The sequence below is a fragment of the Pelophylax lessonae genome (genome assembly GCF_965119305.1).
Source record: "Pelophylax lessonae genome assembly, chromosome: 2".
NCBI lineage: Eukaryota > Metazoa > Chordata > Amphibia > Anura > Ranidae > Pelophylax > Pelophylax lessonae.
The window spans coordinates 390,229,024-390,243,657 of record NC_138769.1 but is presented as its reverse complement, the minus strand read 5'-3'; the positions used below and the strand labels follow the sequence as shown (position 1 = coordinate 390,243,657).

Genomic DNA, 14,634 nt, shown 5'->3' with positions numbered 1-14,634 from the left:
TGCAAATCAAGAGTGAGCAATAAGAAAACACTAAACCATGAGCGTTGCTAGGATTGTGAAAGACCTGGGACACAATTGGGCCCATCAAAACGAGGGGAGTAGAAAGTCAGGGGTGTGTAACACACAGAGTGCAAGGGTCAGGTGGACATAATGCAGAGAGTGCAGGGGTCATGAGTACACAGCACAGGAAGTGCCGAGGTAAAGAGTACATAATACACAGAGTGCAGTGATGGGGTATAGATATTGCACAGAATGCAGGGGTCAGGTATACATAATGCACAGAGTGTAGGGTTCAGGAGTGTGTAACAGGCCACGAATCAGAAATTTATAATGCAGAGAGTGCAAGAGTCAGGTGTATATAGACCAAAGAATGCAGGGGTCCAGAGTTCATAACACGGAGTTCAGGAGTCATGAGTACGTAGCGCAGAGAGTGCAGGAGTCAGACGTACATAAAGAATAAAGTGTAGGGGTCAGGAGAATCTAATGCACAGATTGCAGAGGTCAGGTGTACATAATAAGGAGAATGCAGGGCTCAGGAGTGTGCAACACATGAAGTGCAAGAATCAGAAGTTCATAACGCAGAACGTGAAGGGGTCAGTAGTACGTAGCACAAAGAATGCTGTGGTCTGCAGTACCCAACAAACAGAGAACAGGGCTAAGGAGTACATAGTGCACAGTGTGCAGGGGTCAAGAGTACATAACACAGAGTGCTGGAGGCAGAAATACACAATGCACAGAGTGCAGTGGTAAAGAGTATATAAAGAAGAGGGTGCAAGAGTCAGAAGTACATAATATGCAGAGTGCAGGGGTCAGGTGTGCATACTCTACAGGTCTGCATCCATCAAATCTCCCCTCAGCACTCATCTCCACCCCGTGGACCTCTTTTAGGTAGCTCACATGGCTGGTTTGCACATATCTAAGGCTACACTCTGTTTCAAAGGGAAAGGGTTGGTAGAGGAGGTAGACAGGTATGCCTTTATGTCAAAAGTTATGTGAAAGTGAATGTGAGAGGTGACATCACTAACAAGGGTTATGACAATGCAGATTCCTAATGGCTGGAGGTACATAGAAATGAAACAAACAGTACATTTTCAGTGGGTGTTTGCTATAGACCCACCTCTAACACAAAGGATGAGGAGAAAATTAGGTGGAAATGAGGTGCCACATGACAAACCCCCTAAATGAACGTGCGGATCAAGGAATGTGTGGTCAAGGGATGCCGGGAAAAGTTTTCAAGGGCAGAAGCCTGCCTTTAATTGTAATCAAGGCAAGCTATTGTGCAACGCTCAATCGGAGAAAGGCCAAAACCAAAACCAGAGCCACCGAAAAAGAACGTGGATGGACACCCAGAGCCTTGCACCAGGCAATATACTGTAAGCCTTCCAGGTGCGACAATATATTTTCCAAGAGGTAGACTTTGAGTACCTTCAACATTGTAGGGATTGCCAAACCAGACAACCTCCTGTTTCTCGAAACCTGGCTTCAATATCCATGCTGTCCAAGCCAGAGACAGTAAAGCAGGGTTGCAGACTGGATGCTGGGACGGAAGATCCTCCCAAAAGATGCAATCGCCAGGGAGTGTCCGTGACCAGCCACACCATGTTGGGAAACCACGAACAATGTGGCCAGTCTGAGACTACCAGAAGGAAAGAAATCCCTTCATTCTCCATTCTGCACAGCAGGCGAGGTAGTAGTTTGAGAGAAGGAAAGGTGTAAATGAGATGATACTGCGCCCAATGTGCCATCTGAAGATCCACATCTGGGTTCCCCTAGCAGAGGCAGAACTGATGGAACACGTTCAATTGTAGGGACTACTTCTCTGATCCAGGGCGACTGAGGTAATCTGCCAACCATGTCTGGATGCCAAGGAATGTACATGGCAGAGAGAATCTCAACAGCAAAATGCATGATGTCTCCAGTGCTACTTCAGTGCTCGTTCTGCCTTGGTGGTTGACAGAGGCCACTGCTGTGGCATTATCTGACTGGCTCCTAACTGGGAGCCCCAGCAGAAGATTCACTGAGTGGTCCAGAGACAGCCTGATCGCTCGCAGTCCCAGGGCGTTGATAGGTAGCAAAGCCTCCCCTGTAGTCCAATGATCTAGTACCAATCTTGAACCCAGTTGGACAGGCTGGCATCCATAGTGGCTACCATCCAGTGGAGGGGGAAGGGATTTCCCAGTTTGTAGGGGGAAAACTGGAGCCACAAGCGGAGGAACTTGTTGACTGGCCCAGATAATTCTTGTTGTCCAGGGAAGAGGGACAGGATTTCCCTCTGCAGAACTCTTGTACAGAACTACGAATATGGGGCCGCCTTGAAGGTGGACACCTTAAGACCCAGAGCCTGCATGCAAGAGGGGAGGATTGCTTGCGGGACCAGGGTAGTTGAACCACAGTCAGAAGCCTCTGGAGCTCATCTGCCAATTTTCGAGACTCAGGCAAAGATACTCAAGCCTCCCAGTTGGAGTCAGGGCAGACCTCTTTAAATTCAGGACCCAGCTGAAGTCCCGCAGGAAGCCCATCATGATTTCCACATTGTCCGTCAGTGTAGCCTGGGAATCCACCCACAGAAATAGGCCATCAAGATAACAAGTCATGGGAAACCCCCAGTTGTTTCAGTAACACCAGAACTGGGGCAGGCACCTTGGAGAATATCCAGGGGCCAAGGCCAACCTGAAAGGGAGCACCACAAAGCGATAACTTACATCCCCCACTGCAGAGCAAAGTAACAGCTGATGTCTCTCGCAGATGGGTGCAGGTATGCAACCTTAATGTCTATGGACACCAAAAAATCCCCCTAATGAAGAAAAGCCACTACCAAACGGATGGATTCCATCTTAAACTTCTGCACCCACATGAAGCGATTCAAGGCAATGGAGGTCCAGAGTTGGGCGAACTCCATCTGTATATGGAACCATGTAAAGGTTGGAGTAAAACCCCTGAAACCATTCCAGGTCGAGCACAGGGACTTTTGCTCCCTTGTGCAGCAGATCCTGCCTCACCCTGCACAGGGCCCAAAGGTGTGATGGCAGAAGGTAAAGATTAGAAGGAAAAGTTTCTCTGATTGATCAGAAAGAAATTCTATCCTGTTGCCGGGCACAACCTGGTCGGGGACCCATTTTCCTAAAAATATTGGAGGTTCAATGACCCGAGAACCAGCGAAAAAAAACCCCACCCTACAAACGGGTGGGAACAAAACCTTCATACTAAAGAGAACTAGTCGGACCAAGCCTCAGAAAGTGCTCTCTCTTGGCTCAGGGACTGTCTCTATATCCAGCTTGGTCACCTGCAAGATGGCCATTGCTGTGTGGCTATAAGAAAATGGTCGCATGCACTTCCCCAGCCAGCTCCTATACAAGTCAGTTACATAGTTTGTGAGGTTGAAAAAAGACATCAGTCCATCCAGTTCAACCTATGATGTGTTTGTGTTTGCTGTTAACCGTACATTGTATACCCCTCTATGTTGTGGTCTTTAAGGTGCCCATCTAATAGTTTTTTAAACTATCGATGCTCCCTGCTGATACGACTGCTTGTGGAAGAGAATTCCACATCCTTACTGCTCTGACAGTGAAGAACCCCTAACGTATTTTAAAGTTAAACCGTTTTTCCTCTAGTTTTAGTGAGTGGCCATGTGTCTTATTGTATTCCCTTTCTCTGAAAAGTTTGTTCCTTATGCTAGGGTCGCCAGTACAGTATTTGTACATTGATATCATATCCCCCCTCAATCGTCTCTTCTCCAGAGAGAATAAGTTCTGTGCTTGTAGTCTTTCCTCATAGCCGATGCCCTCCATTCCCCTATTTATTTTTGTTGCCCTTCTCTGGACTTTCTCCAGTTCCAGCACATCCTTACTGAGGACCGGTGCCCAGAACTGGACAGCATATTCCAGATGTGGCCGGATCAGAGTCTTGTAGAGTGGGAGAATAATCTCTTTATTTCTGGAGTGAATCCCCTTTTTTATACATCCCAGTATTCTGTTGGCTTTTCTTGCAGCGGCTTGGCATTGCATGCCACTGCCAAGCCTGTTGTCTACCAGTACCCCCAGGTCCTTTTCCATCCTAGACTCACCCAGAGGTTTCCCCCCCAGTGAGTAACTTGCTTTCGTGTTTCTGACGCCCAAGTGCATTACTTTACATTTTTTAACATTAAACCTCATCTGCCATGTAGTTGCCCACCCCATTATTTTGTTCAGATCCGCTTGTAAGGTTTCCACATCCTGCATAGAAGATATTGGCATGCTTACTTTAGTATCATCCGCAAATACTGAGATTATACTCGATATCCCCTCCTCTAGATCATTTATGAATAAATTAAACAGGACTCTCCTCTGGAGCCAGTTCTCTATCCAGGTACTCACCCTATGGTCCATACCTACCTTCCTCAGTTTGTACAGTAAGCGTTTGTGGGGAACGCTGTCAAAGGCCTTTGCAAAGTCCAGATACACCACATCCACAGTCTAACCTTTATCTAGGTGGCAGCTCACTTCATCGTAGAAGGTTAATAGATTGGTTTGGCAAGAACGATTTTTCATGAATCCATGCTGATTACTACTAACAATACCATTTTCATTACTAAAGTCTTGTATGTGGTCCCTTAACATCCCCTCCAAAATCTTGCAGACTACTGATGTTAGGCTGACCGGCCTATAGTTACCCGGGATATATCTCGGCCCTTTTTTAAATATTGGTACCACGTTGGCTTTTTTCCAACCAGCTGGCACCATACCTGTCTGTAGACTATCCTTAAAGATCAAGAATAATAGTCTGGCAATCACCTGGCTGAGCTCTTTAAGAACCCTCGGGTTCAAGCCATCCGGTCCCGGTGATTTATTTATGTTAAGTTTCTCTAGTTTAGTTCTAAGTCTATCTTCTGTTAGCCATGGCGGTACTTCCTGAGGTGTATTATTTAGTTTAGCCTTACAAGCTGGCTTAGTGTTGCCCCCCGATTCTTTTGTGAAGACTGAAGAGAAGAAATTATTTAACACTTTTGCCTTTTCTCTGTCCTCTGTGGCCATATTTCCTTTGTCATCTTTTATGGGGCCAATGTGTTCTGGCCTAGCTTTCTTACTGTTTATATACTTAAAGAATTTCTTGGGGTTCTTTTTACTCTCTTCTGCTATATGTCTCTCGTGTTCTATTTTAGCTGCCTTGATTTCGTCTTTACATTTCTTATTACACTCTTTGTAATGCTTGAATGCTGCCAATGACCCCTCAGTCTTGTATTTTTTGGAGGCCTTTTCTTTAGTTTTAATATGCATTTTTATGGTGGAGTTTAGCCACCCAGGGTTTAGTTTTGCTCTTTTAAATTTATTTCCCTTTAGAATGCACTGGCCAAACTCTCTTGAAGCACTTCAATTTTTCCTCCGTGTTCTTTGTTCCCAGGGTCCTATCCCATCTGATATTTTCTAGCAGAGAGCGCAGTTTTGGGAAATTGGCTCTTTTGAAATTCAGTGTTCTTATATTACCCTTGTGTTTTCTATTACTATGATTAATACTGAAACTAATTGACCTATGGTCGCTGTTTCCTAAGTTGCCCCGTATCTCTATATCCGTGAGCAGGTCTGTATTGTTGGTAATCAGTAGGTCAAGTACCGCATTGTTTCTTGTCGGTGCGTTCACCATCCGACACATGAAATTGTCCTGCAAAACATTTAGGAACTGCCGAGTCTTGGCTGAATGCGCGGTTCCTTCTGCCCAGTCTATATCTGGATAATTAAAGTCCCCCATTATAATGACATTTCCCATCCTTGCTGCCAATCCTATCTGTAAAAGGAGGTCCGCCTCCCCCTCCTCCCTCTGGATGGGGGGCCTATAGCATACGCCCAATATTACCTTCCCTATAGTGCCTTCCCTTTTAAGTTCTACCCATAGGGATTCTGCCTCGTCCATAGCTCCATTATTAATATCATCCCTCATATTTGCTTGTACATTGTTCTTAATATACAGACATACACCTCCCCCTTTTTTACCTTCTCTATCCCTGCGATAAAGGGAATACCCCTGAATGGTCGCCATCCAATCATGAGAGCTGTCGAACCAAGTCTCTGTTATCCCCACAAAATCTAAGTCCTCCTCAAACATCAGCAGCTCCAGCTCTCCCATCTTGTTGGCCAGGCTTCTGGCATTGGTATACAAACCTCGTAATTTTGACCAGTTGCATATATCCTCGTTTGATGTTGTTTTTAGGCTGCTCTTGTGATTTTTCCCCATACCCACCTTGGGTTTAGGAGCTCTGAACACCCTACCGCTAATGTCCCCATTTGTGCCCTCTTAATCTTGCTCCCCACTGGCTAATTCTACATCTTTACCCTCCCTCCCATCACCTAGTTTTAAAGCCCCTCTAACCTTTTGGCCATCCTCTCACCCAGTACAGCTGCACCCTCCCCATTTAGGTGCAATCCGTCCCTACCAAAGAACCGGTGGCCGACTGAGAAGTCGGCCCAGTTCTCCAGGAACCCGAAACCCTCCTTACTACACCAGCTCCTCAGCCACTTGTTAACTTCCCTAATCTCCCGCTGCCTCTCTGGTGTGGCTTGAGGTACAGGTAGTATTTCTGAAAATACTACCTTGGAGGTCCTACTCCTCAACTTAGCGCCTAAGTCCCTGAAATCGTTTAGGACTCTCCATCTTCCTCTGCCTATGTCATTGGTACCCACGTGTAATCTGTCTGTGGCAAGGTCCACTGAAAAATGTCTAACAGATCGCTGAGAAAATGGCTGCTGGCAACAGTAAAGCACATGACAGCTGCAATGAGGCCTCCCAGAGCCTGCAGGGACAACTGCGAAGGCCCCCACCCACCCACCCACCCAGGGATGCTAGGAAAGGTTAGCTCAAGCACAGTGGACTGGAAGGTAGGAAATGGAGAGGGAGCCCGGCCAGGGGGGAAAGGAGTAAATACTAGAGGCCAGGGGAGGAGGAGTAGACAGGAGCGGCCACACCACAGAGTACCTGCGCCCCACACTGTGTCTGGGGAGGAAAGGGAGGGAGCATCCACACACCGATCCAGTGGAGCATGTGGGTAAGGATCCCATGACAGATCCTCTTTTCCACCAAACTAGGGTGCTGTCGGCCCGGGTAGCAATGTGACATGGACTCTGCACCCAGTCATGTGTGTCCATGCAAGACGTTTAACTCGCTGGCCACCCCAGTCCAGGATGGGGCTTGTCGCAATCAACCCAGCACCTGTCTGTGCCGTAGGCCACACTGGAATGACCACTGGATCTAGATTATCCAGCCCATCGTCCAGCCCATCTCATGATTAAAGATCTCCCCAGGTAAAAATTAGGTCCTTACTCCTGAAACACTAGGCATAATCAACTGGATTGACTATAGCAGGGTTTATACCAGCTAGGACTGCCCACAGGCTGTGCTGTTTTTTATTTTTTTCTGCCTAGTGTTCTACTCCTCTAGTTGGTACTATAAACCATATGGTCAAGAATCAGAAGAGCTGTGTCTGTCAATGAACGCAAGAGAAATACTCTGTTGCATTTACTAATTTCAAACCACACGGAGCTGATTGCAGATGTGAAAATTGGGGACAACTTGGACGATCATAATGTAATTACATTAGCTTCCATAAATGAAAAGGGATTTATAAATGGAGGATGGGCATGGATCGCTTTTCATTCATAGAAGCTATAGTACAGCTTCTACGAATGAAGGAGTGGGGAAAAAATGCCAGACATAGTTGGCACTCATGCCGAAATGACAATCCTCTAAATCAGCAGCACAAGGGCCACAATGCATTACCTGTAAAACAATGAACAGTAAAATATTGACAAAATATTCCAATGCTACGCTTTTAGACTTTTTCTAAATAACTTCCAACCAGGCACCACATTGTATCACTGTGCTCTGCTTTACTTGTATTTTCACTTTATGCAATTTTACATTGTTGTTGAATTAAACTAACATATCACAAAAATTGGATTTTTGTCTTACTGTAAAATCCTTTTCTCTGAAGTTCATTGAGGGACACAGTATCTGATCTCCATATCAGTAGGGTTATGCTGCCCCCTACAGGAGTAGGACACTAGGCAGAAAAAAGTTCTGGCTAGGCTTATGGGCAATCCCAGGGGGTATACCCTCTCTCTTCCTGCTATAGGATGTCAGTTTTTTATCAAAGCAGTGTCAGAGAAAATAATACCAACCCAACTCAAAATAAGAGGGGCGAGTACTGCGTCTGTCAATGAACTTCAGAGAAAAGGATTTTACGGTAAGACAAAAATCCAATTTTCTCTAAAGTTCATTGAAGGGCGCAATCTCTGATCTACATATAGGTAGGGATGTCCCAAAGCAGTGCCATAAAATGAGGGGTGGGAACAACAGAAAAATAAGTCCACAAGGCTCATCATAGCCAACCAGGCAACATAGGACTCATCAGAACAAGATGAGACCCACCTGAAAAAAACATTAAACACCCTCAAGGGAGACTATGAACCCCCTTAAACAGCAGCCTGCAAAACTTTGCGACCAAAAAAGGCTTCTGCAGATGCCACCCACATCCACCTTATAAAATTTTGTGAAGGTGTGAACAAACAACCAGGTAGCCGCCTTCCAAACCTGAAGCACAGATGTTGGCGAAAAGCCCAGGAAGCACTAAGCGCCCAAGTAGAATGCGCCTTAACAGGGAAAGGAGGAACCTGACCCTTAACCGAATAAGCCTGCACCACAGTCTGTCTGATCCATCTGGAAATAGTCGCAGCAGACGCAGCCAGCCCTTTCTTAGGGCCATCTGTGAGTACAAAGAGCGAATCTGACTTCCAATAAGGCTCAGTAGTCGCCAAGTACACCCTGCTTGCCCGGACCACATCCAGAGTAAGCAGTGCAAATTCCTTAGGATGTTTCGGCTTAGGACACAAAGAGGGTAACATGATGTCCTCATTCAAATGAAAACTGGTAACCACCTTCGGAAGGAAGGACGGATCCGGACGAAGTACCACTTCATCCCTGAGAACCACCAGATAGGGAGAACGACAGGACAATGCCGCCAGTTCCAACACCCTGCGCGCAGAAGTAATAGCTACCAGGAAGGTTACCTTCAGGGATAAGGTAAGCAGGGGAATCTCCCGAATACTTTCAAAAGGATGTTTCTGGAGAACTGACAGCATCAAATTAAGGTCCCAAGGTGGTAACAGAGGTCGCACCGGAGGTACCAATTATCGCACCCCCTGGATAAAGTTACGCACCAGGGAAAAAAAGCCAAGGACACATGTGGCAGGGTTTCTTTGGACGGAAAGCCAGGTCCGGGATGGAGGACCCCTGCATCCAAGGCCTGTCGACTGAGGTAATCCGCCTGAGAATTTTCCACTCCTGGAATGTGAACAGCGGAGAGAGCTGGAACAAAGCATTCCACCCATAGAAGGATGTTTGCCACCTCCAAGGCCGCAAGAACATTTTTGGTGCCCCCTTGGTGATTGACATAAGCCATGGCCATGGCATTGTCTGATTGAATACGCACTGGACAACCCTGTAGGTGCTCGGTCCAGTGGTCTAGGCAAAGCCTGATCGCTGTCAGCGCCAGAACATTGATCGGTAACCTGGACTCTTCCAGAAACCAGACTCCTTGAGCAGAAAACCTGCCAAGAACCCCTCCCCATCCAGACAGACTGGCATCTGTGGTGACACTTGTCCAATACCCAAGGAGGAAGTATTTCCCTTGCTTGAGCATTGGGGACCGAAATCACCAAATCAGGGACCCCCTAGTCACCTGGATCTGATTGTCCATCCTTGGATTCTTGTTCCATTTGAGAAGGATTTTCTTCTGGAGGATCCTTGTGTGGAATTTAGCGAAGGGGACCTCCTCGGAGGATGACACCATCAGTCCCAGGACTCTCATACAGGTCCGAATGGACGACCATTTGCTGGACAGCAACAGTTGAACCGTGGTCTGGAGTTTTGGAGTTTTTCCGGAGGAAGACATACCCTGGCGGAGTCCAACGTCAGGCCCAGATAATCCGATCTCATTGAAGGGACCAGGGACGACTTTTGAAGGTTCAGAATCCACCCGAATTCCTCCAGAGTTCTCATGGTGATCTCCAAATTTGCTACCAGCACTGAAGGAGACTCTGCACGGAGAAGCAGATCGTCCACCCAGGACCGATATCCCCCACTGTGGCAACAGCGCCAGGACCAGAGCCAACACCTTTGTAAAGACACGAGGAGCAGAGGCTAGACCAAAGGGTAACACCACAAAATGATAGTGATCTTCTCCCATGGCAAAACTGAGAACCCATTGGTGACCTGCACACATTGGGATGTAAAGGTAGGCGGCATCTTTGATGTCTACAGAAGCCAGGAAAGCCCCCCCCCCCTGCTTTAGGGAAGCCACTACCATGCAAACTGACTCCATCTTGAATTTTTGAACTCGCGAAGCAATTCAGTGCCTTCAGGTCCAGGATTGGACGCACCTTTCCGTCCTTTCTGGGGACCGTAAACAGGTTTGAAAAAAAGCGCTAAAAATGTTCCGCACACAAAACCGGAATTATTACTCCCTGTTGTACCAGGTCCTGAACTGCCCCAAAGAGAACCTGCAAGCGAACCGGGGACAGTCGCACATTGGGACAAGGGAAAAACCTCACCAGCGGGACGGATCGAAGCTCGATCTTGTAACCAGACTGTATGACCTCTTGAACCCATTTGTCTTCTATCCGGGAGAGCCACAGGTCTGGAAACCAGCAAAGACGTCGCCCCACCCCAGATACGGGTGAGGGCGCACCTTCAGGCCGGAGGGGCCTTGTCCTCAGGTCTGGTGAAACTAGATTTGTGTTTTCCAGACCAGGGCCGCTTAGACACACCCGAGGGAGTCTTGAAGGGCTTTGCCTTATCGACTGACCCTGAGGGACGAAAAAACTTTTTGTAAGCTGAAAAGGAGGGACCCTGTCTGTGACGTGGATCCTTACCCTTGTTAGCCTGTGGGAGAGGTACTCTTACCCCCTGTGAGACCTTTGATAATGTCATCCAGGGTAGCCCCAAACATCTGATCTCCTTGAACAGGTAGATCCGTCAAGAACTTCATTGAAGTCTGATCCGCAGACCAACACTTTAGCCAAAGTGTACGCCGGAGGACTACTGCCGAAACCGACAGTCAGCCCAATAAGGGAGCAGTATCCAGGGCGGCATCGCAAACAAATTTCAGCCCCTGCATCAGCTGGTCCAACAGCTCCACAAAGGCAGGAGGGACTGGTTTTCCCTCCAGATCACGGCGTGGCAACTTAGCCCATTCAGTCAAAGTTTGCACGACCAGGGCAACCGTAAACACCAGTCTTAGTGCAGACCCCGCCAGGAAGTACATATTGTGGGCCACAGACTTCGCCTTTCTATCCGCCGGATCCTTAAAGGACAGGGAATCCTCCACTGGGATCATGGTAGCTTTTCTCAGTTTTGAGACCAGAGGGTCCACCGTAGGTGGCACAGTCTACTTCTTTGTAAGGGACTCCTCAAAGGGGTAGCGTCTAGCAATCCGCTTAGGCACCCCAGGGAAGCGCTTAGGGCGGTCCCTATATTTTTTGAGCATGTCGTCAAAATACCAAATGTAACCTGCACCTTATTCACAGTCGCAGCTGCGTCCTCCATTTTTAGGGTCTCTTGCACAGATACAACTAGCGCGTCCACCAGCGCCTTTTTATGCGCGGCAATGAAGGTGGAAATGTCCTTCTCACTATCAGAGGAGACAGGGTGCAAGGTAGTTGGCCCGGCAGAGAGATCTGCGACTGCGATGGCTGAGTAAGACTCAGAATCTGAAACATCAGATAAGGTAAGGGTAGGCGGAGGGCGTTTTTTAGCACCTCGCCCCTTAAAGGCCACCTCCACCTGAGACACAAACTATTCGAGGACCGCTGAAATTCCATCACTGGAAAGCTGGGAGCCGGAGGGCCCTGCAGCCTCCCTGAGAGGGTCAGGTAGGGACACATGTTCCGCAGGGTCCATGTTGCACCAGGGGAACCCGTCAGCAAAAAATTGACGTTTTTTTTTTTTTTTAAACGTCCCACCGCGCTACAGCGCCCCCAGGAGGACAGGCAGCGTGCACTGAGAACCCCCCACAGAGAGAGACCCCCCCAGACTCACCACCCTACACCAAGATGCATCAGGAGGCTCAGAATGTCTGCACAGCACGTGTCAGCAGCAATGTCAGTCAGCAACAGGGTATAGGGAGGGGCTCCACCTACAAAAACACCTCAAGGGAACTCCCATTCAGTGATTCTCTATCAGAAAAATCCACCGAAAAATGGCGCAGAGTGTACCAAGATGGCCGCCACTTCATGCAGAGCACATGGGCTACAAGAAAAGCTACTGAGGACCCTTGTGGGGAACCCCCAGCCTCCTGAACGGGATCAATTGGAAGGTGAATTCTGGAGTGACAGTTAGACCCCCCCCACGCACGATCGTTCGTCCGTCCCCACCTGCAGCCTGAAAACTTGGATAGCCCCTGGGAGTAGACACCTACGTCCCAATATCACCAGTAGTGGGGGGGGGGGCAGTAGGTGGGAGGTGCGTGCCCGCGTCCACCCCAAAATCTGCCAAGGGAAGAGGGGGGAACATTTACTCACCATACCAGAACAGGCGGGTTCCATCTCCTGACAAAACCCCTCTCCGCCAAAGTGGGAGGGCTGTCGGCCAAATAGGAACGCTGCCACTCGGGCCTAGACACAGTCGTATGCAACCTGGCCAGACGTTTAACTCGCGGGGCCAGTCCCCATCCAGTAGGACTATTTCGCGGCCGAACCAATGCGGAGCTAAGGTCTGCGCATGCTCGTTGGCCGGCTGGGGTGACCACTAGATCTATACATCTAGCCCATCACTCAGATCCAGCATAGTTGCTTGTAGATCTCACAGGAAAAAATCCGGAAAAAAAGTAAACTAAAAAAAAATAATCTAGAAAAAACTTTGCCAGGACCAGAAATCCCAGCAAGGAACTAGGTCCTTACTCCTGACTAGGCAGAATAAAAACTGACATCCTATAGCAGCAAGAGAAAAGGTAAATACCCCCTGGGACTGCCCATAGGCGTAGCCAGAACTTTTTTCTGCCTAGTGTCCTACTCCTGTAGGGGGCAGCATAACTCTATTGATATGGAGCTCAGAGACTGCGTCCGTCTATGAACGATAGAGAAAGCAGCTTACTTCGTGAACAATATGACAAGCAAAAACACATCACCTTTTCATGTAAAATGTGGTATAGGGAACCAAAATTGACCCTCTCAAATACAAGGCTTGTTTTCTCCAGAGTGGATGAGGTGCACACAGCTAATAGATGGAGAATAAGAGGATGATGTAGATTTCTGTAAAGGAAAAAGAAACATGTTTTCTCAAACTGAATTATTACATGCAGTATGGTAAAGACTGCACTGGTAATTCTGAGTATAGACTGTTGTTTTCAATCTACATTACAAGCAGCAGCACATTTTTTTGGATTAGTTGCATATTTGTAATAAAGGATTACAGTTACTGCTTCTGTATGACATGTGTTCAGAAGACCAGTTTTGACTCAAGGCTAAAAAAATAAATACATTTTAACTTATCTGTAAATTTAATATCTTGGGAGTACAGTACAGGACACAAGCTAGATGATCATAGACGCTGGGTTATAGGCTGGTACTTTCAGGCACTGTCAAAGCTTTTGAGAGCACACCCCATGGATGCTCCCCTATAACCCTACCCCACTGCGTGAGTCTTCAGTTTTTTTGCAAGCAATGCAGAGTAACACAGGAACTATCCTGTACTGTAATTAAAGATATAACATTTGCAGGTAAGACAAAATTCCTTTTGTCTTAATCCTACAGTACAGAACAGTGGCTTGATATTCATAGAATATCAGACATCCCAAGCAATGACTAAGAAGACCAAGCAAAGACAAGGAAAGCAGAACTGTGCCAACAGGTGTAACATTAAAAAGGGTCAACAGACCCAACTCTGAGCATCGCTGCAGAAACCTTGTAGAAAAAAAGCTGCATTCGCAGATGTTTGGACAACCACCTGTTGGGGCTTCAAAAAAGTACGAAGATCAGGTGGCGGCCATAAAAGGCTGGGCAACAGAGGCCTGATGTTGGAATGCCCAGGAAACTCCTACAGACCTGGTGGAGTAAGCATACATAATAGTGCAGAGGTGATTTATCCTATAGGGTGTAAGCTCTTGAGATGAATTGTCTTGTCCACTTAGCAATGTTGAATCTTGAAGCAGGATGTGCATTGCAAGATCCTGAGGTTAGAACAAGTAATCCATCTTCCTGATAGGTACACTCTGATATCTTTGACCAAGTCCAGACAGTGAAGAGCAAACTTCTTTTGGGTGCTTAGGAGCCAGGCACACAGAAGGAAGGATTATGTCTTTGTGGAGATGGAAGGTTTACCCCACCTTAAGAAGAAAGGAAGGTCTTGTGCGCAAGACTACTTTATGCATGTGAAGCATAAGGATGGCTCCATACAAGAGAAAGCTCCTAACTCAGTGGCACGTGCGACAAACTTGATGGCCACCAGGATGGCTACTGTGCAGGAGAGATCAACCAATGGGAGATCCTTATTGAGTTCAAAGAGGGACTTCTGCAGAGCAGAGAGAACCAAATTAGGGTTCTAATGAAATACAGGGTGCTGTAAAGGTGGTTTGAACCCAGAAAATCCTTATAGTAGAACTATAGGCAAACCTTT

At 47.3% G+C, this 14,634-nt stretch overlaps 1 protein-coding gene across 1 annotated transcript in view; it reads right to left on the bottom strand.

Moving 5' to 3' along the window:
* Positions 1-14,634, bottom strand: part of TEX14 (testis expressed 14, intercellular bridge forming factor) — a gene marked incomplete at both ends in the record, with an annotated part of 675,561 nt that overhangs the window by 370,297 nt on the left and 290,630 nt on the right. Inside the window, one exon of the mRNA XM_082248092.1 lies at positions 13,148-13,271. Within this exon, the coding sequence (XP_082104218.1) occupies positions 13,148-13,271 (124 nt within the window). The remainder of the gene's footprint in view (positions 1-13,147; positions 13,272-14,634) is intronic.